This window comes from Adiantum capillus-veneris, chromosome 27 (genome assembly GCF_014529385.1).
Source record: "Adiantum capillus-veneris isolate H3 chromosome 27, ASM1452938v2, whole genome shotgun sequence".
Lineage (NCBI taxonomy): Eukaryota > Viridiplantae > Streptophyta > Polypodiopsida > Polypodiales > Pteridaceae > Adiantum > Adiantum capillus-veneris.
In genome coordinates this window covers 77202368-77223364 of record NC_140957.1, presented here as the reverse complement: position 1 = coordinate 77223364, position 20997 = coordinate 77202368, and the positions used below count along the sequence as shown (strand labels likewise).

The 20997-nt window shown below is 40.6% G+C and overlaps 1 protein-coding gene across 1 annotated transcript; it reads right to left on the bottom strand.

Moving 5' to 3' along the window:
• Positions 1-990: 990 nt before the first annotated feature.
• LOC147422228 (putative aldo-keto reductase 2) lies at positions 991-3103 on the bottom strand. The gene is made up of 5 exons (XM_086502569.1): positions 2827-3103; positions 2408-2611; positions 2064-2236; positions 1833-1935; positions 991-1707 (listed from the first exon to the last, which is right to left on the bottom strand). The coding sequence occupies exons 1-5, from the start codon at positions 3046-3048 to the stop codon at positions 1360-1362; spliced, it is 1050 nt and encodes a 349-aa protein (XP_086358695.1). The 5' UTR covers positions 3049-3103; the 3' UTR covers positions 991-1359.
• Positions 3104-20997: the final 17894 nt, after the last annotated feature.

Genomic DNA, 20997 nt, shown 5'->3' with positions numbered 1-20997 from the left:
CCTTGAAGACAAAGCTGAAGACAACCCTATGGCAAGACTACACAAGGTCGTGTCAAGGGACGACACGAATGAGAAAGGGGGGAATTTTTGAGGATAGATCAAACGGTTGTTCAATTGGTCAGACACGTAGCCGGACACCACATTTTTAGTTTATTATTTTGCCGAGCTAGTGTAGTAATACTCTGTGTAAATCCTGATTCCAGAGTAGTGAATCAATCCCCTGAGTTGTAATGCTGTAATGATACTTGTAAAGGTCCATGTGAGCCGGCCAGTGGCCATTTATAATGTCCTAGGTATAAAGGTCAATAAACTTAATGTGAAGGGAGGCTTATCTTTAGAAGAGGAAGGGAGCTCAAAAAACGTACGCTCAAGCTACGAGCTGCTCCAAACTTATAATCATCGCAGCTAATGATTTGGTAATCCATTTTCGATTCAGAAACTTGCATTGTGTTCCTCTCTCTTTGCTCTTTAATTCAAGTGTAAGCATTGTCAGTTTTGTTGTGGTTTGCGACTACGCGTTTGTGAGCTATAATTGTAGATTTGAGTGCTTAAATTGTTGTTTTTAATCCTTTTGACCATAGGAGAGCGTTCTTAGACCATAGGACGATATTTCTGGCATGTTCTATTGCAGTTTTCAGGACCTTTTTCATGATGGATCGCGATTTTGGTACCTTGTAAGATTGTGACCAGACTTTCTAGGATAGTGCCCCTAGGTGTCCTAGACCTCCTCCTAATGTTTCATTGCATTTCGAGTCTGTTCGAGTGCCGAAATGGCATGATTACCTAGAGCTGTAAGAAAGGACATATGCAGATTTCCCTGATCATTGAGTGTTGGTTTGCTTGTAGAATTGTTGTGTTTGCTTGTTAAGGTTCACTTCCATGATTGTTACGATCAACATACCACAATTGGAATGATGCTGTTGAGTTGCACTATGAAGAAAAAACAAAACTCTACTCTGTATAATTCTACAATGTTGGAAAGCCTTCATGTAGAAAACTCTAGTTTGTATTTGAAGGTTTATGCAGTTTTGATTTCTGGTCTTGGTAGGTTACCTCTTGATCCCAAAATTAGAGGTAAACTTCATTATGTGCATGTTTTATGCAATGTATATGTAGTATTGGAGCTATAGGGATACATAGATCCTAATTTGGATGGTGATAATACGGACAAGAAGTCTATGAGGTGATTCCTTATCATCATTGGGAGTGCATAGTCGTTTGGATGGGTAGAGAGGCAGAGTAGTGAGGAATTGTTGTGATGGCATGTCCGGTAGCTTGCCTTCACAAGCTTCTAGTAACTGGAACTTGGATGCTTCCATAGTCGCATCAACTTGCAGCAAGAGAGATGAAAACGCAAAATCAAGGAGCTGTCCATGCAGACAAGGGAGGAGTATCGGAATTCTGGTGAGACATCAACAGATGTGCATCCTCATAACGCTCTCCGGCAATAGCGCCCTCGTGAAACAAAGCCACAATCTCCTCCACCTCTGCTTTGCTCAACTTCACATCAAGGGCACCCACATTTTCCTCGAAATTCTTGACGCGAGTTGTGCCGGGAATGGGTACGACGTCATCCCCTTGGTGCTGAACCCAAGCAAGTGCGACCTGTCCTGGCGTGCACCCTTTTCTTGCAGCCAACTCTTGTAATGCTTCAAACAAGATCTGATTTTTTTCAAGATTTACTCCCTGCATCCTTGGCTGCGCAATCTACACTTTCAAGTACCATGCAAACAGGCCAATGAATAAAAGGAAGTGAGTTTTAACGTATAGATTGCACACAGACTATTCAGCATATAAATGATTCTGCAAGCTTATCGAACAGCACAACATACCTTGCGGAAATCTGTTTCTGTTGCGTTTTCTAGGATTTTTGCACCAGCTGAAAAGAACCCTCGACCAAGCGGGCTATACACAACTATTCCAATCCCGAGTTCCCTGCAATTAATGTGAGAAAAGGAGCCAGTGTGAAGTGACAGTTTTATTCTTTCTGTCAACCACGGTCAACACAGCATGCATCACACACATACAAGCGTGAAGAGTAGATGAAAAGAAACAAGGATCACCTGCAGGTGGGTATGATGTCTTTCTCCACATCACGCGACCACAAAGACCACTCCAGTTGGACGGCACTAATGGGGTGAATTGCATGAGCCCGCCGTATGGTTGATGCTGAAGCCTCGGATAGCCCCAGATACTTCACCTTTCCTTCCTCCACTAGCTTCTTCATTTCCCCCACCTGTGGAGCAGAGCACATAAAAACTCATGCCGAACAACAAGTGCCTGAACTGAAAAATACGTGTATTGCTGCATTTTACATGCTGGTGTGATTTCAATGTTCGCATCTGTTTGAAGTTATATGTTCCATGATTAAAACATGGCAGCTTAGCTTCTATGGAGGTAACCTCACCGTAACTTCAATCGGAACGTTGGTGTCAATACGATGTTGGTAGTACAAGTCAATGTAATCCACATTAAGCCTCCTAAGGCTAGCTTCGCAAGCTGCACGCACGTATGCAGGATCTCCATTGATGCCAAATGTGCCAGTATCTGTATCAATCGTGGCGCCAAACTTTGTGGCAAGCTGGACTTTATGTCTTATGCCCTTGAGAGCCTGTATACATACATTAAGAACCAAATGATCGATTACATGCGCACACAGACAAATGTTTGTAGGTTTCAACTACATTGGAAGTGGGTAACTATTGACAAGCTAGTGAGCACGCATCAACAAATGCATACAAACACTGGCTCAATCAGAATACAACATGCCACCTTAAATCATGAGAAAACAATACAGAATGAGAGAAAACAATACAGAATGAATACCTTGCCCAGGAGGAGCTCGTTGGTGAAGGGGCCATAGACATCAGAGGTGTCGAGGAAGGTGATGCCGGAGTGGACGGCGTGGTGAATGAGCGCGATCATGTCGGCGTCAGGCTTGGGGAGACCATATAAGAAGGAGGACATGCCCATACATCCCAGGCCCTGAGCGGAAACGTGGAGGCCCTGCGACCCCAAAGGAACCGACTTAACAGCAGGTGGAGCCATGTAAAATGCAGCCGGTGAAGAAATTCTTAGATAGCAGGCTGGCCGTGTGTAGTGATGAGAGGAGAGCTTTTACAGCACAGGCACGCTTCGACAGGCTTTATAAAGGACGGGGGCAAGGGGTAGAGTCGTGTCGTGGGCCGTGACATCACATGAGCTCCTCTCCAAAAAATTCAAGCAGGACTCCGTTACGTCTATCATATGTTGCCACGATTTCAAATAGCTCGTTAAAGATTGGAATCTTGGGAGATGCTTTCATTTTCTTCACTTTAGCAGAGAAGGAGGTTGCGACTCGCAGGCAGGACAGCGAAGAACGTGGCTTGTAGCAAGCAGACAGAGTAGGAGAATGTGATGCGCGAGTGGAAGAGCTATGTGTGCTGGACAACAACGACTGGGCTAGGGAGGACACGGGGGCGGGCAGAGGACCGGGGGCTTGCTTGTTTTATAACAAAGGGGCAAGCAATGTCACAAGCACTTGGTGCTGGTGGGATGGTTCAACACAAAGGATGCTTCTTGATTGCGATGTGTCGGGTTCAATTCTCGCTGACAAGTGTTTCTTTTGGCCCTTGGACTCGGCAACCCACAGAGCTTGAGATGGAATATAGTGAGATTCCAATTGATAAATTGGGAGATGAACCAGTATGTGGCACCCATTATGAAAAATAAAATAAGCCAGAATCCTCTACGATACTGACGGGCGTGAGTACATCCAGGAGCGAGCAACATTAAGGCCGCTCGAGCGATAGAGATGCGAGCAGCGTAGAGTTGCCGACGAGCGAGCACATGGAGCTTGTGAGAGCACGCACAAAATCCAGGTGTAGCAGGGAGGAGCAGGGGGGAAGCCCTGCTCTGTGGCAGTCATCTGCCCTGCTCCGTGCGAGCAGGTAGTGGATGTTCATCTTTTCATTATTGAACGAATTTCCATCATCGTCAGCCTTGCAGGGATGCTCGATTGGTTACGTAAGCATTTGTAATCTTGCAGTCCTTCTGGTTCCGGGTTCGAATCCTCGACTCTCCCGTTTAAAAGGTAGGAATCCTAAGGTAGTAATTCGTAATCTTGCAGTCCTTATGGTTCCGGGTTCGAAATATCCTCGACTCTTCCTTTTAAGAGGTAGGAATCCTAAGGTAGGCTTTGAGAGGCAAGTAGGAGGAATCTCGTAAGCAAATGAATAAAATAGAGCTCGAACCACTATGAGGCCTTATCCCACTCCTTTTGTAGCTTGGAGGTGAGCCAGTATGACTTAGTGAGAGCTGTTTAAGAATTCTAAGCTTGGTTGATGATAAGTTTAGAATCGATGGATATATAAACCACCATGGAATTTGGCACGAGGGAATAAGGAGAAGAAGTAGAAGTAGCCGGAGTTTTACGAAGAACGAGAAGTAGAAGTAGCCGGAGTTTTACGAAGAACGAGAAGTAGAAGGAAAAGGTAAACAATCCCAAGAGACTCAGGGATTTTTCCTATGAATTGAGCTGAAGATTCAAGTATAGAGAAAGAATCAGGTTAATTGAACCAATGTGCGTGGGATACAACCCCAAGAGATTCCAAAGTCTAAATTTTTGATGCCCGATGTAGCCTGTAGAAAAATAGAAACATTCGATATCTGTAGCAGTTTCGAAGAAAAAGCAAAGATAATTCCAGAAAGATTAGTCCGGAAAGGAGATTGATTGGTGTGTGGTAACATGCCACAGAGAGAGAAGTTATTTTTCCTCGGATACATGCGCGGACCCATTACTCGCAGTTGAAACAACAAGTGAACTCTCTCTCTCTCTCTCTCTCTCTCTCTCTCTCTCTCTCTCTCATTGTGCATGATCAGATTAACGTCGTCTATTGACCTAGTCTCTCTCCTCTCGTCAACTTGCGGCCACACTTACACATCTAGTAACACCATATTAGTGAACTTGGGACTTCTTGGATTCCCACTTTCAAACTGAGCTCAAGATTTGACGACATGGCCAAATCTTAGCCAAAGTTTTGAGAGCATGGATCGAAAGAGATTTTCAAGTACTTCCTTGTGGAAGTTTTGGCCTTTAGAAATAGTTTGAGATCTATCCATATGGCCAAATCTTCAAGACATTGGTGATTTCCAAATTTGCTCTAAAGTCTCAAACTCTTTCATCTGATTCCCTGACTCCCTATCTCTCGCTCATGCCACCATCTGTTATAGAAATAATATCCACCCCCTATTACCAACAACCCATGAGTCACTTTGTTTGTTGCTTTTTCTCTAATCATTTGTACACACTCCATCAACTCTTTCTCACCAACCATAGTCGCCATGCAAGCTTGGAGTCATAGAAGCACAACCACACACATACATCTCTCTCTACAACGTCGATGGTTCAACATCTCTCTCTCTCTCTCTCTCTCTCTCTCTCTCTCTCTCTCTCTCTCTCTCTCTCTCTCTCTATGTGTGTGTCTCAGTTGCTCAGAATTGCTTTCTAACAACCTGCTCTCTCCACCAGTGATGCCCACATATTCAAAGGGGGCATATTGTGCATGCCATCTCCAATTCACAAAAGAACCGCTACAACTGTCTCGTTCTCTCTCATAGCAACATCCCCAGCCACCATGCACACTCTCAAAAGACCAACCCTCAGCATTTTTCGATTGTCTTGGCCTTTATTGCATGCAACAGACACTGCCTTTTGTCTTTCGACCGTCAACCCTTCCCAACAAATTTGCCATTTTTTGCAAGCCATGCACATGTTGTGTCTCCAATTATTTCTATATTGTTTTCTTTTACATTTTGGATCTTCACACACTTATTTCTATCAATCCCTCAGAAACTTGCAGCTATAATTTTACAAACCATATCTAGCATAGAACATAGACAGTAAGACACTTTGGTTGTGGCATCACACGAAGGCACCCTGACTTTCAAGCCAACCACGAGCTCTCACACCACAAGTTCCATCCCCGTCTCAAGCTTCGGCAAACTCTGCAGCATTCGATCTCTCTCGCTCGTTGCTCATGACGACACACACATCCACATGCACATACTGAGTCGGTCTTCTTCAAACTAGACCACCCTTCAAACAACACATCTCCCTTGTTGCTTGCTTTGTGTCGATGACGAGAACTATCTTGCTAGAGTGCTTGAGGACTCTGATGCAATTGCCACAAATGCGCTTGCATTGCCTTTTTTGCAGTGTTGATTTGCAGATACTCGCAAAAGACCCAATATGGTCTATTTTGGAGGGTGTTCCCATCAGGTAATGACATCTCTCTCTCTCTCTCTCTCTCTCTCTCTCTCTCTCTCACACACACACACACACACACACACACACACACACACACACTACTCCATACCCTATCACACCGCCACTACTCTGCCTTGTTTGACGGCTTGCATATCCACTTGAGTTCAAAGGAGGAGCTAGGTCCTATTGATTTCAACCATCTCTAGTAGATAATCACGAAGACCATAGAGGGGCTTCATTGGAGCATTTTTCATGGTGCCAGATTTGCAAAAGGCAGATTACATGGCTTCAAAGTAGAACATACAATGAAATCGACCACAAATAAGCAAAAGAGGTCGGATGTCTTGGTCAGAGATGGCATTATGAATTGGTAATTTAATTTTGTAGAAGCGTAGAAGGTCGAGTTCGTCGCCACTCAGGCTTTGAATGGTCAAATGTTGGGGAGCCTTCATCATCAAGAGCCCTAGAATATGTACAAATGGGTAACATCAGTCAGTTTTCTTCCCCATACCATCACATGAGATCCTGCGACAAAGAGTACGATAGCCAGCTTTGTGGGATAACTAATCCCATCTTCAATAAGCTTTTGAAGAAAAGCAGAATCTTCATGCTCAACATTGGCAAGACCTTCATTTTGTAACATCCACTCGAAATCAGACAAAGTCCAATTTAAAACCTCGGCGACTTGCTTCACCATAATTTTGTGAGGATAAACCCGCTCACAACACCTTGACTTTTTCACTTGAGCCCATTGTATAGAACAAAGCCTCTCTTGAAATGGCTCCAAGAAACCGTATCAACTAAAGAGAGCTTACTTATCCACCTTGCTATAGTCCATCCATCTCTTGAACTTCACGGCTTCCTACTGCTTTATTTCTTGTTTCTCCTTGGATTTAGGGTTCTTTCAATTGAATTTGGCAATGCACACTACAAGAACATTACGAAGATCAGAATCATACACATCATTGCATGAATATGTTGTTTTTATGCTCAATTTTGTTCTCAAAGAAATTGTAGATACATCCTCTCTCACTTTCCCACCAGGTGGTGATTTTTTCTCTAGTGGTTGTTTAATCTAGTTGCCCAGATTGAACGATATATAATAAGACTTTGTGACTGAATTTACTAATTGCTTTAGTGCTAATATTTTGTAGTATTGTGGTGAATGAATAATAAACATTTCATCTATTTTCTACGTCAGATGTGGCATTTTCTCTCTATAAATTATATTGGCGTACTTCATGCTTAGCACTTTTCTCTTTGACACCTGCTAAACATAAAACAATTATTGCTAAAGCATTTCAAATTGACCCTTCTATTTTATTATGTCTATATTGAAGACCATGACTATACAATACCTCATAAGAATGCAAGCACTTACTATTAAGGAAAATTATTTTAAAAATATGGCTACTTGGTGTGATGAAAATCTAGCCTTAACACCTCTCATTATCATCTTCATTTTGTATTAACCAAGATTCATATATGAGCATTACTATTTTCATTCTACTGATTTGCAAGTCAAAAGATACATTTGCAGGTTTTTATAACCCTTTGACTTTCAACTGATTTTGCTATAAACCACCATAAAAGTCTCCTAGCAAGTGTAATAGTTTTGAGTCTTTTATACAGTTATATCACTCTAGATGTTAAGTGACACTACTATTATTTTTAAAGTATTTTAATTGACATAAAACGATTTTCCTTAAAGAGGATGGTACCTTGTTTTATTTCATGGCTAATTATGAACACAAAACTAACACATTTTGGACTTGTTAACTATACTTTGGTGCGAGTTTGATATTTGCAACACTCTCCTACTTGTATCTCTCTCCAAACGAACACACACACACACACACACTAATACATGTATTTTTAGATGCAGTATATCCTTCAGGTACGTACATCAAATACCTCACTCCTCTTTTCATATTTTCATTACCTACATTATGTTATGAGCTATGAATCCAACTATCTCTCACATTGTGGCTTAATTAAGCATGTACTAAATGGAATTTCTATTGAGATCATTTGATATTATGTTTAGCTACTTACATGAGATCACTTGATTTGGGACGATTGTCAACATTTGGTACATACTTCATCATTCCAACCTACTTCAATCTGGTAAAAAAATAGGTAATCTATGCTTTGTTTTTTTATGCCTGGTCTAGTTCATTGGTCACGTACACACAGATTCACCGATTTAGGCAGTGTATTTATGCTCATCGTTGTGTGGATTCACCGGTCTAGGCAGTACAAATGCGGCTTCAGCGATTTAGGTAGCCCACCAAAGAACTACAAATTCACAATTTTAAACAATATTAAGCGCAAATCCATCGATTTAGGCAACACAAATGCAGATTTGCCGATTTAGGTGGTGTAAAACTAAATGTAGATTTGCCCAGTCTAAGCAGCATTAGTACAGATTTTTCAATTTAGGCAGCACATCTCATTGGTGTATATTTGCCGGTTGAGGCAACACCAATCCGAAAATCATGCTATAGTGGCTAGCCACCACTATGCCTAATATAATTTTGTTAACCCGGGTATATAACGAAAGTGATTTGGAATTGGATTTGCTATATGATAATTTCTTGTCGCAACAATGTTTATGGAATTGGACTTGGAAATTTTAAATATTGATTATTGAATGATGAGTGTGACCAATGATACCCTGATTCATTAGGCTATAACATACACCACTTATTCTAATGGTATGAGACAATAGAATATGGAGTATATGGATGATGGCAGGCATAAGAAAACGTGTTTGTTTAATTTTATGCATTTTTATTTCAATATAAGATATGGTTTGACACAGAATACTAACCATTGTTTTTTACAAGTATGGTTTGCAGATTCTTATATTCGCAATTGAGGACACTTTCTTTCTAACGGACAGAGGTATGCAATGGAAATTGATATTTATTATTTATTATAGGTGACAATTGGAAAGAGCATGACTGAGCTATAGGGTTTAGTTTATTTTGTAGGGCACTCTGTACACCCGCTTGTAGCACTACTGAAGTGAAGGAGGGATGAGAGTTGTGAAGAGTAAGTTGGAGATGCAAAGTATGGGAGGAATATTTCATGCTGAAATTGAAGTAAATCAATGAGTGGGAGTGCAATAGTTTAATGAGTGCAAACATGGGAGATTGAAATTTTGAACACCATTGGGAATTGCATACTTTTTGCGATGAAGTTTCTTTGTGGAGGTAGGCAAACACAAACAAATGATGTGAAGAATGTGTTTAAAATCACTTGGATCTACCAACAAAACAATGATAATGACAAGTCCTTGTTACGGCTCTTTTGTATGGCTACCTTTAGGTTGCTGAACAAAAGCAAGAAATATTGCAAAGAGAGCGTTCAAAAATGAGGACAATTCTATGAAAGGCTTTTGGTACATAGTAATAATAGTTAGAGAAGTTGATGTTATCCCGAATCAGACAGTTAGCTCATTGGTTTGCAAGTCCTATAAAGCCCTTGCTCCTCTTAACCATGGTCTCTATAAAAACATGTTGTGAGTGCTCCCAACATCTAAAAACAGAAATGATGACATAATTTCACTCCAACTTTATGGGTATTGTGTCTACCATCCCCTTGGGTTGTGGTCATGTTGTGAGATAGTTTGTTCGACCATCCTTAAAGCGATGCTATCATGGTCAGAGCCAATTTCACCTAGTTGCCTCCTCAAACATAAAATTGGCATTTTCTCATCCATGCACTGTCACATTCTCAATGATCTTCCAATGCTTCTTGATTTTTCATTCTACATCATCCTTGATTCCTATGCAATTTATTTCAAAAATGGACATTGATGCCCCCTTGCTTTATTTAATTTCCAGACTTGGCAAAGCTTGGACTAGCTATTTAGTTCTACACTTAATTTATTAAGTTGCATAGCAATCTTTTTGAATGCCATTATGCTAGGATCCAATGTTGAGGCCGGCTCACTTTTAAACCTTTAAAAATATATAACTAATCTCTTAATCTGGATGTTGCATTGGGGACAATCCTCCTATGTTGGTTTTGACTCAAGTGTTCCTTGGTTTAATGCTTTCTCAATGGTGGATGATCCTACAAGGAAGATGTGTAGCCCTCCAACCACCTGTTTCCTTTTTCTCATGGTTCTTTTGGCTATTATCTTAGGGGCCTTTTCATTTGTTACCTCCTCAATGGTTACCCTGGTGACTACTTTGTTGTGTGGGATTTCTTGTGGTTCCTTCTTTTTCCACATAGAAGTGGCCTTCTCACGTCTCAAGTGGTGAGTTGGTTGTTCGCCTCTTGGTAATGCTCACTACCCTTTGTAATTGGCTTCTTTCCTTAATGTGCTATAATGTTTTGAAATGGCTACTCTCTTCTGGGTTTTCTATTATTTCTTCTTTTGAGTTGGTGCTCCATCATTTTCTTGACTTGCTGACCATTCACTAGTGTGTGGCTTGCTTCCATTTTTTTAGTATGTTGGAAGATTGCAAGAATAGATGCATGGTTTGGAGAAGAGATGCTTCAGAGGATTTTGAACCTTTGTACCACAAAGTTGAATGTATTTTTGCCGTCAAAAACCATTAGAATTTGTTTCACTTTTTTGTTAGTGTGAGATTTGGGGCTATGAGCTTGCAATTGTATCAATAGATACACATTTTGCTAAACCATTTCACTCATTATTTGGAGTAGAAATAACCCTTGTATATTTGAGACCCTTAGCCAAGGTATAAAAGACAATTTTGTAAGGGTTTTGAAGAGATTTATTCTTAAGTAAGTTCAAGTGATAAGGTTTTCTATGTACACCGTGAACACCCTTTTGCACCACACCGCATGGTTATCGTATCGACAAGTTGAGAGTATAAAAACATTAGCCTTGAGGAGCTCTACATGTTGACATGTACATTGCAAGCATTTTACGAGATCTAAGTGTCAACTCCCATGACCTTCCATGTGACATATCTCACTATTTGAGTGTTGTTTTAGATTTCTACAATTGCATCAGGTTCCTAGTCTTAGGAGCACTTATTAGGTGTAGCTGAAATCAGATTTGGTGGCCTGCAATTTTCTAATGTAGAAAGTTGTGATTTTTTTCTAGTGTGTAGATTTTAGATTTGCTAGTCTAGAAGTGTTTTTGACTTAGTAAGGATTGTGCCTGCCAAGTAACAGGGTTTAGGGGACCTTTTGAAACTCTAAATTGGACCAAAATTGTAGTAAGGTGGCATTTGATGCCATGCTCATTGTAGTAGTTGTTGAATTCATTTGAGATGAATTTTCTTCCTCTATTTGTACGAAGCTTTTTGACTTTATTTCTTGTTTTATTTTCTACAAGCTTGTGCCACACTTTAAATTTTCCAAAAGCTTCAAACTTCTCATGAATGAAATACACCCACATCTTTCTACTAAAGTCGTCGACTAACAACAGAAAATAGAAAGATCCACCCAAAGCAGAAGTATCAATTTTACCATAGAGATCTACATGTACCAACTCTAGAGGAGACTGGGCTCGATTACTACTCTCTTGTGGAAATGCCTTTCTTCTTTTTTGCCCACTATGCAAGCTTCACATACTTCATTGATATCTGAGATTTGAGGCATGTGTGCCACCATCCCGGATCTATGTATCTCTTTTATCACAACAGGTGACCAAATCTCTCATGCCATAATTGAGTTGTACCCTTTTTTGTAGTTGCCGTAAGTGCAAAAATTTCATAAAGATCATTGTGTCTTACGCCCTTTCCCATTGTATTGCCTTCAAAATCCAAGATTTTTGCTCACCACTTTCCTTGAAATGAACTTCAAGACCACGATCAATGATTGTAGCAATCAAGAGAAAATTCTTTCTGATTTGAGGCAGGTACAACACATCAGAGAGTTTCTTAGTTTCACTTGTAGTTGCTAAAAAGGAAACTATCCTAGACCCTTTGACTCGACAACAATTACACTCATGGATTCCTATAAAGGCTTCTAGGAACTATACTAGTCTTTCTTACTAGTCATATATCGAGATGCACCACGATCTAAAATCCAAGAACCATCAACAAACAAGTTTGTGCTAATGAGCATACCTATTCTATGACGGCCTATAGTTCAAGTCCTGCCTCAACATTGTTGGCGGATTCTCTTTCCTTCCAAGAAGCTTTCATGGTGCCATTGTTTTTGCAGTCTTTAACAACATGAACTTTCTTATCACAATAAAAATAGCTACCTAAATATTTCTTGTTCTTGGGGTTCTTTTTAGAGGTATTTGATGTAGTCCCCTTTCCTTTTGTGCTAACTATGAAATCACCATGACCCCTGCCATCTCTAGTCTTGAGTCGTAGCTCCTCTTCAAGCAACATTGCACGCAGTTCTTCAAACATAAGAGGGTTGGATGAACCTGAGTGTTGAGTGACGTAATAGGATGGAAGTTTGTGAATGCAATGTCGAGATAAATCTTTGAGAGAAATAGCCACACCAACAATAGCTAATTGATCTTGGAGATCTTTAATTTTCTTGATAAAGGCTTCCACCTTCTCCCTGTCAACAGGTTTTTCAGCAACAAGTTGATTTTTCAAAATTTGAATTTTGGTTTTGGAGATTTTGGAGTTGGTTTGCTGTTTGATGGTTTTGGTCTCCATTGCCATGTTGATTCTTTGGCAGTTGTGGATTTCTCCCGTTTGGTGTTTGGGAATCCATTTATACTTTGATGAGCTTGATGAAGCATTGAGTTTCATTTTGGATTTTCTCCACCTTCGCGCATTATGTTTAGGAGTGGTGGCTACTTGGAAGCTGTGTTTGTTCAAGTTTGAAAACTGATTGGAAAGCATGGCTTTGGGTATCCATATCCGTTGCCGCTTTGTTTCCATGATTTCCTTCTTTAACAAGACTTGTTTAACCTTTCTCCCAAGGATTCTTTCAGATTGTTGTGATTGGTTGTAAATGTGATCTATTTGTGCCAAGGTTGTAACATATAATGTGCCCTTGAGATTTTACTTTGGTGTGTCATCCTACCAATCTGGAACTACTTTGTAAGTGCGCATCCATGAAACTCCTAAGATGATTTCTTGATTGAGGTCTGTATCTGTCATGATGTGAAATTGTTGAGGGCAGTCTTTCCCGTCGATGTTAATTAAGACATTGGTGTCGTATGTATGTGAGCTTGTCTCAAATACACTTCTTTATCAGATGGCTCTATACATGGCCTAAGTATTCCATCCTTTCCCTACCTATATAGCCATCTTACTATAAGCACAAGTGAGCATGATTGATCTATGATTGATGGTTTCCTTTCAATCTACGGAAAACCTATGGTGAGCAATGGTATCACATGTTTGCTCCGCCTCGGTACCATCTGGATGTTGAAGAGATACGCATTTGAAAGATCATCATCAACCCCAAGAGGTGCTTCCCCATGTATCAATCACAAAAAATGTTCTTCCCTTTGATGAGTAGTCTCTTTCTTGACTACTAACATGAAACAGAACTCTATTAATATAATGAGCCATCGAACTATGCGGCTTGTATTGCATGGTTTGTTTACTAAGTACAGTAGTGCATGATGATTCACAAAGATATGAGCTTGTTTGCGAGAAGGTAATGCCTAAAATTTTTGACAACATAGATCATTCCCAAGACTTCTCTTTTGGTGGTTGTATAATTTTTCTCTGTACTATTGAGCTATCGATTGGAGTAACAAATTGGAAAATCCATATTGTTCTCTCCAGGTTGTGCTGAGATGCATCATAAGCCGATGCATCTACATAAACGTGGAATATTTTATTCCAATCAGGAGCTTTCAAAATTGGAGCCTAAATCAGTCTATGCTTCAATTGTTGAAACACTTTCTAACATTCTTCATTCCACTCGAAATTTGTAATGAGAGCATAGAGAGGTTTTGCAACAACCGCATACATGTAAATAAACCTTTGATAATCGCCACAATGAACCATAAAGGCATGTACCTCTCTAACTTTTGTGGGTCTTGGAAGAGAAACAATCACTTGTATCTTCTCAAGATCTGTAGAAATGCCATTTTTGGACACAATATGTCCCAAAATCTTACCTTGTCTTACCATGAAGACACATTTTTTAGGATTTAAGAAAATGCAATAAGTTTTTCAATTCTCAAAGATATTCTTTAAGTGTTTGACATGTTCATCTCTCCATAAAGAATGCACACCCAAGTCATCCATATAAATCTCTAAGACTTGTCTTAGATACTCCTTGAATGCATGACTCATCAACCTCTAGAATGTAACAAGTGCATTGGTTAAATCAAATGGCATCACCCCATAAGCAAATATGTCCCATTATGTGGCAAACTCTGTTCTTTGTTGATCCTTTGGCTTTATGGCAAGCAAGTTGTAACTTAAAAATCCATCAAGAAAGTTGTAAGCTTCTGTGATAGGTAATGGATAGTTGTCTCAAATAGTAGAAGCATTCACCTGCTTGAGATTTACGTACACCCATAATTTATCATTGTTTTTGGGAACTACCACAATAGGTGACACCCACTCTGTATGCTATATCTTGTAGATAAACTCTGCTTCTTTAATCTTATCTATCTCCTCTTTGATTTTCTTTGCAAATGTTTTGTTATATGTATAGGGACAATATCTGCGTGGTTTAGCATCACTCTTAAGGGGTATCGTATGTTGACATATGTTCAAGTCTACTCCCTTAAGATCCTTGTATGACCAAGAAAACACATCTCTATATTGCTTGAGAGTAGCTATCAAAAGGTGCACTTCCTCTTCGGTAAGATCCGTGGCTATGTAAGCCGATCTCGGTTCTTTCCCCATTTCAACAAAATCAATTCTCTTTCCGTTATCAGGTCCATCATATGATGTTCCCGGTTCTTTAGGTTCTCACATTGGCTGCTCAATCACAATACACCGTTCCTGAATGATATACTTCTTGTAGTGATGAGAGGGTGCATCAAAATTTCTTGTGTTTAAATCCTCTTCACTTTTCATCTCAGTCATCCAAACCTCTTTCAATGTTTGTTTCAGCTTTTGGTATGCGCTTTTTTGTTCGGTCTTGGACATTTTGGTTGATGTTTTGGCTATGTCATTTGGTTTCTCATTTGTCTTCTCCCCCCCTTTCATCTTTTACCTTCTATTTTCTCTCTTTCTCTCTCTCTCTCTCTCTCTCTCTCTCTCTCTCTCATTAGAAAAAATATGACCCTCCCTTTTGGGATTAAGGTTAATTAGAGGCCAGCCAATGAGAAGAGGGTGGTGGACACACTCTATGCCCTCAAAAAAGTAGGGGGACAAAGTAGTCTTATACTTCTTAATGCCCTAGTGAGAAGGTGGGGGGTGTAAGGGGGGGAGGGGTGTGGTGGGCCATATGGAACCTCCAACTTCACTCCTTCTTGATCCGGTTTTGAAAAAATCCCAAAACTTTGAAATTTTTTAAAATTTCCAAAACTCAAATGTTATCTTCTGAAAACCCCCCTAAACTTATTTATGGTCAAAAAAGCATTTTTTGACCTCAAAAAGTCAAAACATGCACCAAAGAACCCTAAAATTCATTTTTTTCTAAAAACTATTGAAACATCATTTTTTACTATCCAAAGCCCCCCCAAAACTAGTCCCCGGTAAAAAATTGATTTTCTCTCTATAGAACCCCTTTTCCAACCCCTCCTTGGTTTCAACCATCACACTCACCCTCTACTCCAATACTCTCTCTCTACACCATCTCCATTGTTACAGCAAGGAAACTCCTCTCTCCTCCCCTACCACCTCCCATTGCCACACCAAGCAAGGGTTATCCACCTTCTCCTGTCTCGATTCCCACAACACTCTTCCCCCCCCTCTGTCACTACCACATCCCATTGGCACACCAAGAGAAGTCATTTACTTTATCCCACCCACATTGTAGCAACAAGCAAGGTCCTGCTCCTCCTCCTAATTTTCTTTGTTCAACCATGGCCAGCTCTACTCGGCAAAGGTGGCCAAAGGATGAGGTCACGACGCTTGCATTCCACAACGCAAGAGGTATAGATGATGAGTGGGTGCCACAATAGTTCACCTAAGGTGCTTGGGTATACATGTAGCCATCTATTATGGGCCCTCATCGTGTGCGAAATCGTGCAAATTTGGATCATCATTGGAAAGGAAATCTCCTTGGCTTTAAGAACCGGAAAGGCAAGGGGAACATAGCCATTGTGCAACATGTTTTCTCAATGTCAAGAACGCAATTGCAACAAGCACCTCAATTTCCAACACATTGGAAGTACATGTTTTGAGAATACAAAGCTAGGTGTGAAATCACAGTGTAATGTCTTTATGGATTCATACTTAAGATTTGCCATACATTTATAGTCATATTTCCATCCACATTGGTGGAGGAGTAGTGACTACATAGTCTCTCCGATGCATTCAATGCTATACATGTGGATATTGGAGCAACAACTTTCGCACATCTTTGCCCAACAAAACTGGTTCAAAGAAGGATTTTCTTCTATTCTCACTCCTATATTGTGATTACTTCTACACAAGAGTTTGGAAAGCTTGAATCCATCAAAGTATCTTCATTATTAAGTATGGAGTGTCCATTGCCAGATTTGTGGTCGGTAGCATCTTTCAAGAAAAAGATGATAATGTATGTCCAAAATTCTTGGAAATACTCTAAAGCCTCTAGGCCTGTGGGCTTGAGTTGGTGTTTTCCTATTCATTGTTTCGTGTACATTTTTAAAGAGTTTGGATTTGTGGAGACTACCACAATGCTTATATGTAAAGATGTGCATTATGAGGAATTAGGAAGGCTTTTAGAAGAGGACTGGGGTTTTGTGGAGAGCATGCACAATGGGGATAGGTACCATTGTAAGGTTGGAGTGTAATGGAAATGGCCTATGAACTGTGAGAGTAACGGAATTAGGAAATTAGGTGAAGCACTTTTGTGAGATTACTTTGTGAGCATAGCGGGTGAACTTAATTGATGGTTGCAACATAAATATGGTACTTAGTTAACTTGGCATGAATAATAATTTTTCAAGAGAGAGAGTTTAAAGAACATGACAATAGTTGAGGACCAGATTCATACGGAGACGGTCCCCCCTCCAATAGGCATTTGTATTATAGTTTCTCCCATCAAGAGAGATTTGGTACAATACAATCTTTGTGTTCCTTGTGACCTAGGTGATGCAATGAAGATGGAAAGCTTCATGCATCACAAGAATAACATAAACTTTGTAGAAAGCATTTACTATCCCAAGCCTCAGTCCCAAGGCCTCAAACACCTTTGAAGGTGGAGAGAGCTAGCAGGGAATAAGGGTAGGGAAGAGGAAGAAGAAACATTCCATAGGAGAAAGAAATAGTTCCTCACTTATCATCACTCTTCTTGCTAGCATACATAATAGCATAGTAATGAAGATGGCAAGCTTAAGCATTGAAGCATGGCTCTTGGTTGGATTTTCATTCCATAGCCAAGAGTGTCCGTGTAGGGTGTCACTTCTCACAAGCTTGGTGTGGGACGTGTGTCTAGTCTCACTATCCTATCTTATTGCAGTTTTAGCGAGAACCACGATTAAATTGTCAATCCATGGGATAAAGCTGACTTGACTAGTGCATAGAGGTTGTCAATCTCTTAGAAAACATCAAACAACTTGCATCTAACTCAAACTACACTCAAGTGACTGAAATCACCAAAAGCCAATCGCTCGTCGGCAAAAAAATCACATCCATTACAGCATCAAATGATATCCAAATGTAACGGAACTTCTAGGACAAGTTTATAAAACCTAAGCACACATGCCTATGGTCTCAAACCCCACATTAGGTGAAGTGCCAAAATCGCGATTATTAACAGCAGTGGATTTTTGACCTAGTCGTTTTCGATCCAGAATGCACCTAAATGCTTAGCAATGCTACCCCAATATCCTGCCTATGCTTAGTTTTTGATTTTGAAGTGTAAAATCCTAGTTATGATGAAATTACGACGCCGCCAAAGGATACAAAATATTGTGATGTGTTTACGTGAATGGGTAGAGCTCTTACCAGAGGTTGCAATGCAACAAATGCAATTGCAATGTGACAACTGGGGAGGGAGTAGGAAGTACGAGAAGGAGAGAAGTGAGCGCCATTAGCTCACTTCATTATCCAAAACTTCACAATAACTTACAAAAAATGGATTTTATAACTTAGCCAAGGTTTTTGGTGGTCCAAACTAATGATCTGGGAGCTCTAACTAAAGATAGGCAATGACAGCTTGATACAATCTAGAAGCTTGTAGCCCGGGCTCATCAATTACAAGGTTTATCCAAAAAATAGGCGTTACAATATTCTCGGTTTATCAAAATAATAAGTGTTTTTACAATGAGAGCTCCAAAAAATGTTATCCATGGTGTCCGTGTTAGCTTGCTACTAACATTCCCCCCCCCTCCTCGCCTGTGTCATCCCTTGACACAGCTTTATGGGCTGAAGTAGTCTTCGGGTTGACGGATGGCGAGGCGGTCTACTAAGAGGGTTGCTAGAAGTTCATTTGTAACTTCTGTCAGTTGCTCATCTTTTGCTTTGCATGCATCTCACAATTTTGTAAGAAACTCACCAAGCTCCTCCATCTCTTTATGCTCCTTATCCCTGGCGAGCGGATGTTGTTTAGCTTCTGCTTTTAACTCCTGCACTTGCCTTTGTAGATCGGTGATGATGTTGAGTCAGTCATCTAGCTCCCCTTGGAGTGTGTCAATCACCATCTCTAATTCCTTGCCCCTTGTGCTACGACTTAGTGCTACTGAGCGAAGATGTTCAGTCATATCTTGCATTTGCTTAGCATATTCATTCACTTGTAGGATGTCCTCATCGTTTGATTGCGAGTCTTCGTTTTGTGCCAGCTAACTTGATGTTTTTGTAGCTTCTTGTGTGTCCTTGGGCGGCGTCATGGTGGCTGTTTGCTGTTGCCCTTGTGGCTGTGGCTGATCTTTTTCTGTTTTGTCATCCTAAGGCTTTGTGGATGCCTCGGCCTTATCTTGTTGTGTTGAGGTAGAGGGTGTTTCCTTGGCCTCCTGTCCTCTTTGTTTCTCTAACTTCTTGTTGTCCTCTGATGGTGGTGGACTGGCTGCCCTTTTTGGCCTTCGTCATGCTCTTTTTGCTGCTCTTGAGTAGATTCAGCTGCCTGGTGTGCTGATTCCACTGCTTCTTGTTGTTCAGGCTCTGCTTCTTTTGTTGGCTCAGTTGTTGTGGTTCTAATTTTTGGTGATGGTGGTGGGTTCGGCATGGGGTGATCATGGTGTTCAGAAACAAGGAAAGAGATGCGGGGAGATACATCACCTTGAGCATGTTGTGCTTCTCCTTGTGCTGTGGCTTCCTCTGCTTGCTTTTGCTATCCTACCGCCTCTTTAGCTTTCCTTGTTGCTTCTTGTGCTTCCCTCAGCTTCAAGGCTTCTGCTTCTTGATACATTTGTTCTAGGGATTCCGTGGGATCTTCAACCTGCTTCCTGGTGTGATGCTTGGTTCTTGGTCCTTTAAGCCCAATAGGCACCCACTTTTCTGGGTCCTTTCCTTGTGCTTGGTGGTTGTGCTGGTAAGAGTGTTTTTCTCGTTCAAACCTGGCTTGCTTTTGTACAGGTTTCTCCTGGTGTGTTGCCATAGCTTTTCTCTTCATTTCTTCAATTCTAGCTCTCTTTTGCTCATCATCTGAGCTTTCACTGCTGTGCCGTTCTAGGCGAGCTCTCAACAAACTCTTCATCTGACTTGTATGATCTCTTTGCAGATCTTGTAGCTCGAGGAGAAAGTTGTGCTAACACTATCCAAGTGTTCTAATCTGGGGCAGGTGGCAAGTTGTCCGCCATGCCGATGGCATGGTAAGAAATCTTGGTTAAAACCTCTGGTGCGCCCAGATATGTGATTTTCCTTCTTTCTTTGTCTCTTTCAATGTGGACAAAACATACTGTGCATGGTCAATTGGTTGTTCAACCTTATTCCCTTGTGTGTCACAGATCTGAGCAATTCCATCTTTTTGATCGTGGACAAAATCTCGTAAGCCTTTTGGAAGTTCACCCCACACGGCTCTTGCTCATAGAAGTCTCTGAGTCCTAGCCTTTTGTTGGCTTCTTTGGTTTTGGGCTTTGTGGCGACATCATATACTTCTTTGGGTAGAAGTTGCAGCTCTACCTGGTGTCCTTCCTCCCTCTTGAATTTGCTGGTGAACACTATGGTGTTGTGCTCTTCAAGCTGTTCTCTTGAAAGAAGGTTGCTTTTGCATTCTTGACTGAATCGAGGTCCAGTTGGTATGCTGGTAGCTCTTGCAACTTTTCTTTTTGGTTGAGCTTTTTCTTGGCCCTCTCTGCTGCTTGCATGGCTCCTGTTCAGTGAATAGAGTGTCAAAGTTAGCAGATTTGACAGTTTTTTCTCTGAAATGTCCTTCAGTCTGAAATGCTGACAATTTTGGTCCAATTTGCTTCAAATCAATTTTTGAACAAGCATAGATGCATAAAAACATGTAAGGAACAAAATTATAAAGTCCAAACAAAAAATTGGAACAAAAGTAAATAATCGCGATTATTTACAGTTGAGTAAATATTTCAACTTTTTGCAAATTTGGCATTACAGGCTTGAAGTATATACCAAATAGATACTCTGAGTGAAATATGGGCTCATTTGGATGCATAGGATGAAAATGGTACCAGATTTTGGCTTAGGTGTCTGAAATAGTAGATATAATGGAAATTTTAGATTTTGAGCTCCAAATTTGTTCAAACTTGGCTACTGGGCTTAGCACATCATGTACTTTGGATGTAGGATGGCAAAATAGCAAAATTCTCCCTTTTTAGCATGAAAGTA

What these genes read in the sequence shown, in the direction of transcription:
- LOC147422228 (XM_086502569.1), bottom strand. Translation starts at nt 3,048, where the DNA reads ATGGCTCCACCTGCTGTTAAGTCGGTTCCTTTGGGGTCGCAGGGCCTC. An exon ending in ACGAGCTCCTCCTGGGCAAG is followed by an intron (nt 2,612 to 2,826) that starts GTATTCATTCTG and finishes GTATGTATACAG; the next exon opens with GCTCTCAAGGGCATAAGACA. An exon ending in CAGAAACAGATTTCCGCAAG is followed by an intron (nt 1,708 to 1,832) that starts GTATGTTGTGCT and finishes TTGAAAGTGTAG; the next exon opens with ATTGCGCAGCCAAGGATGCA.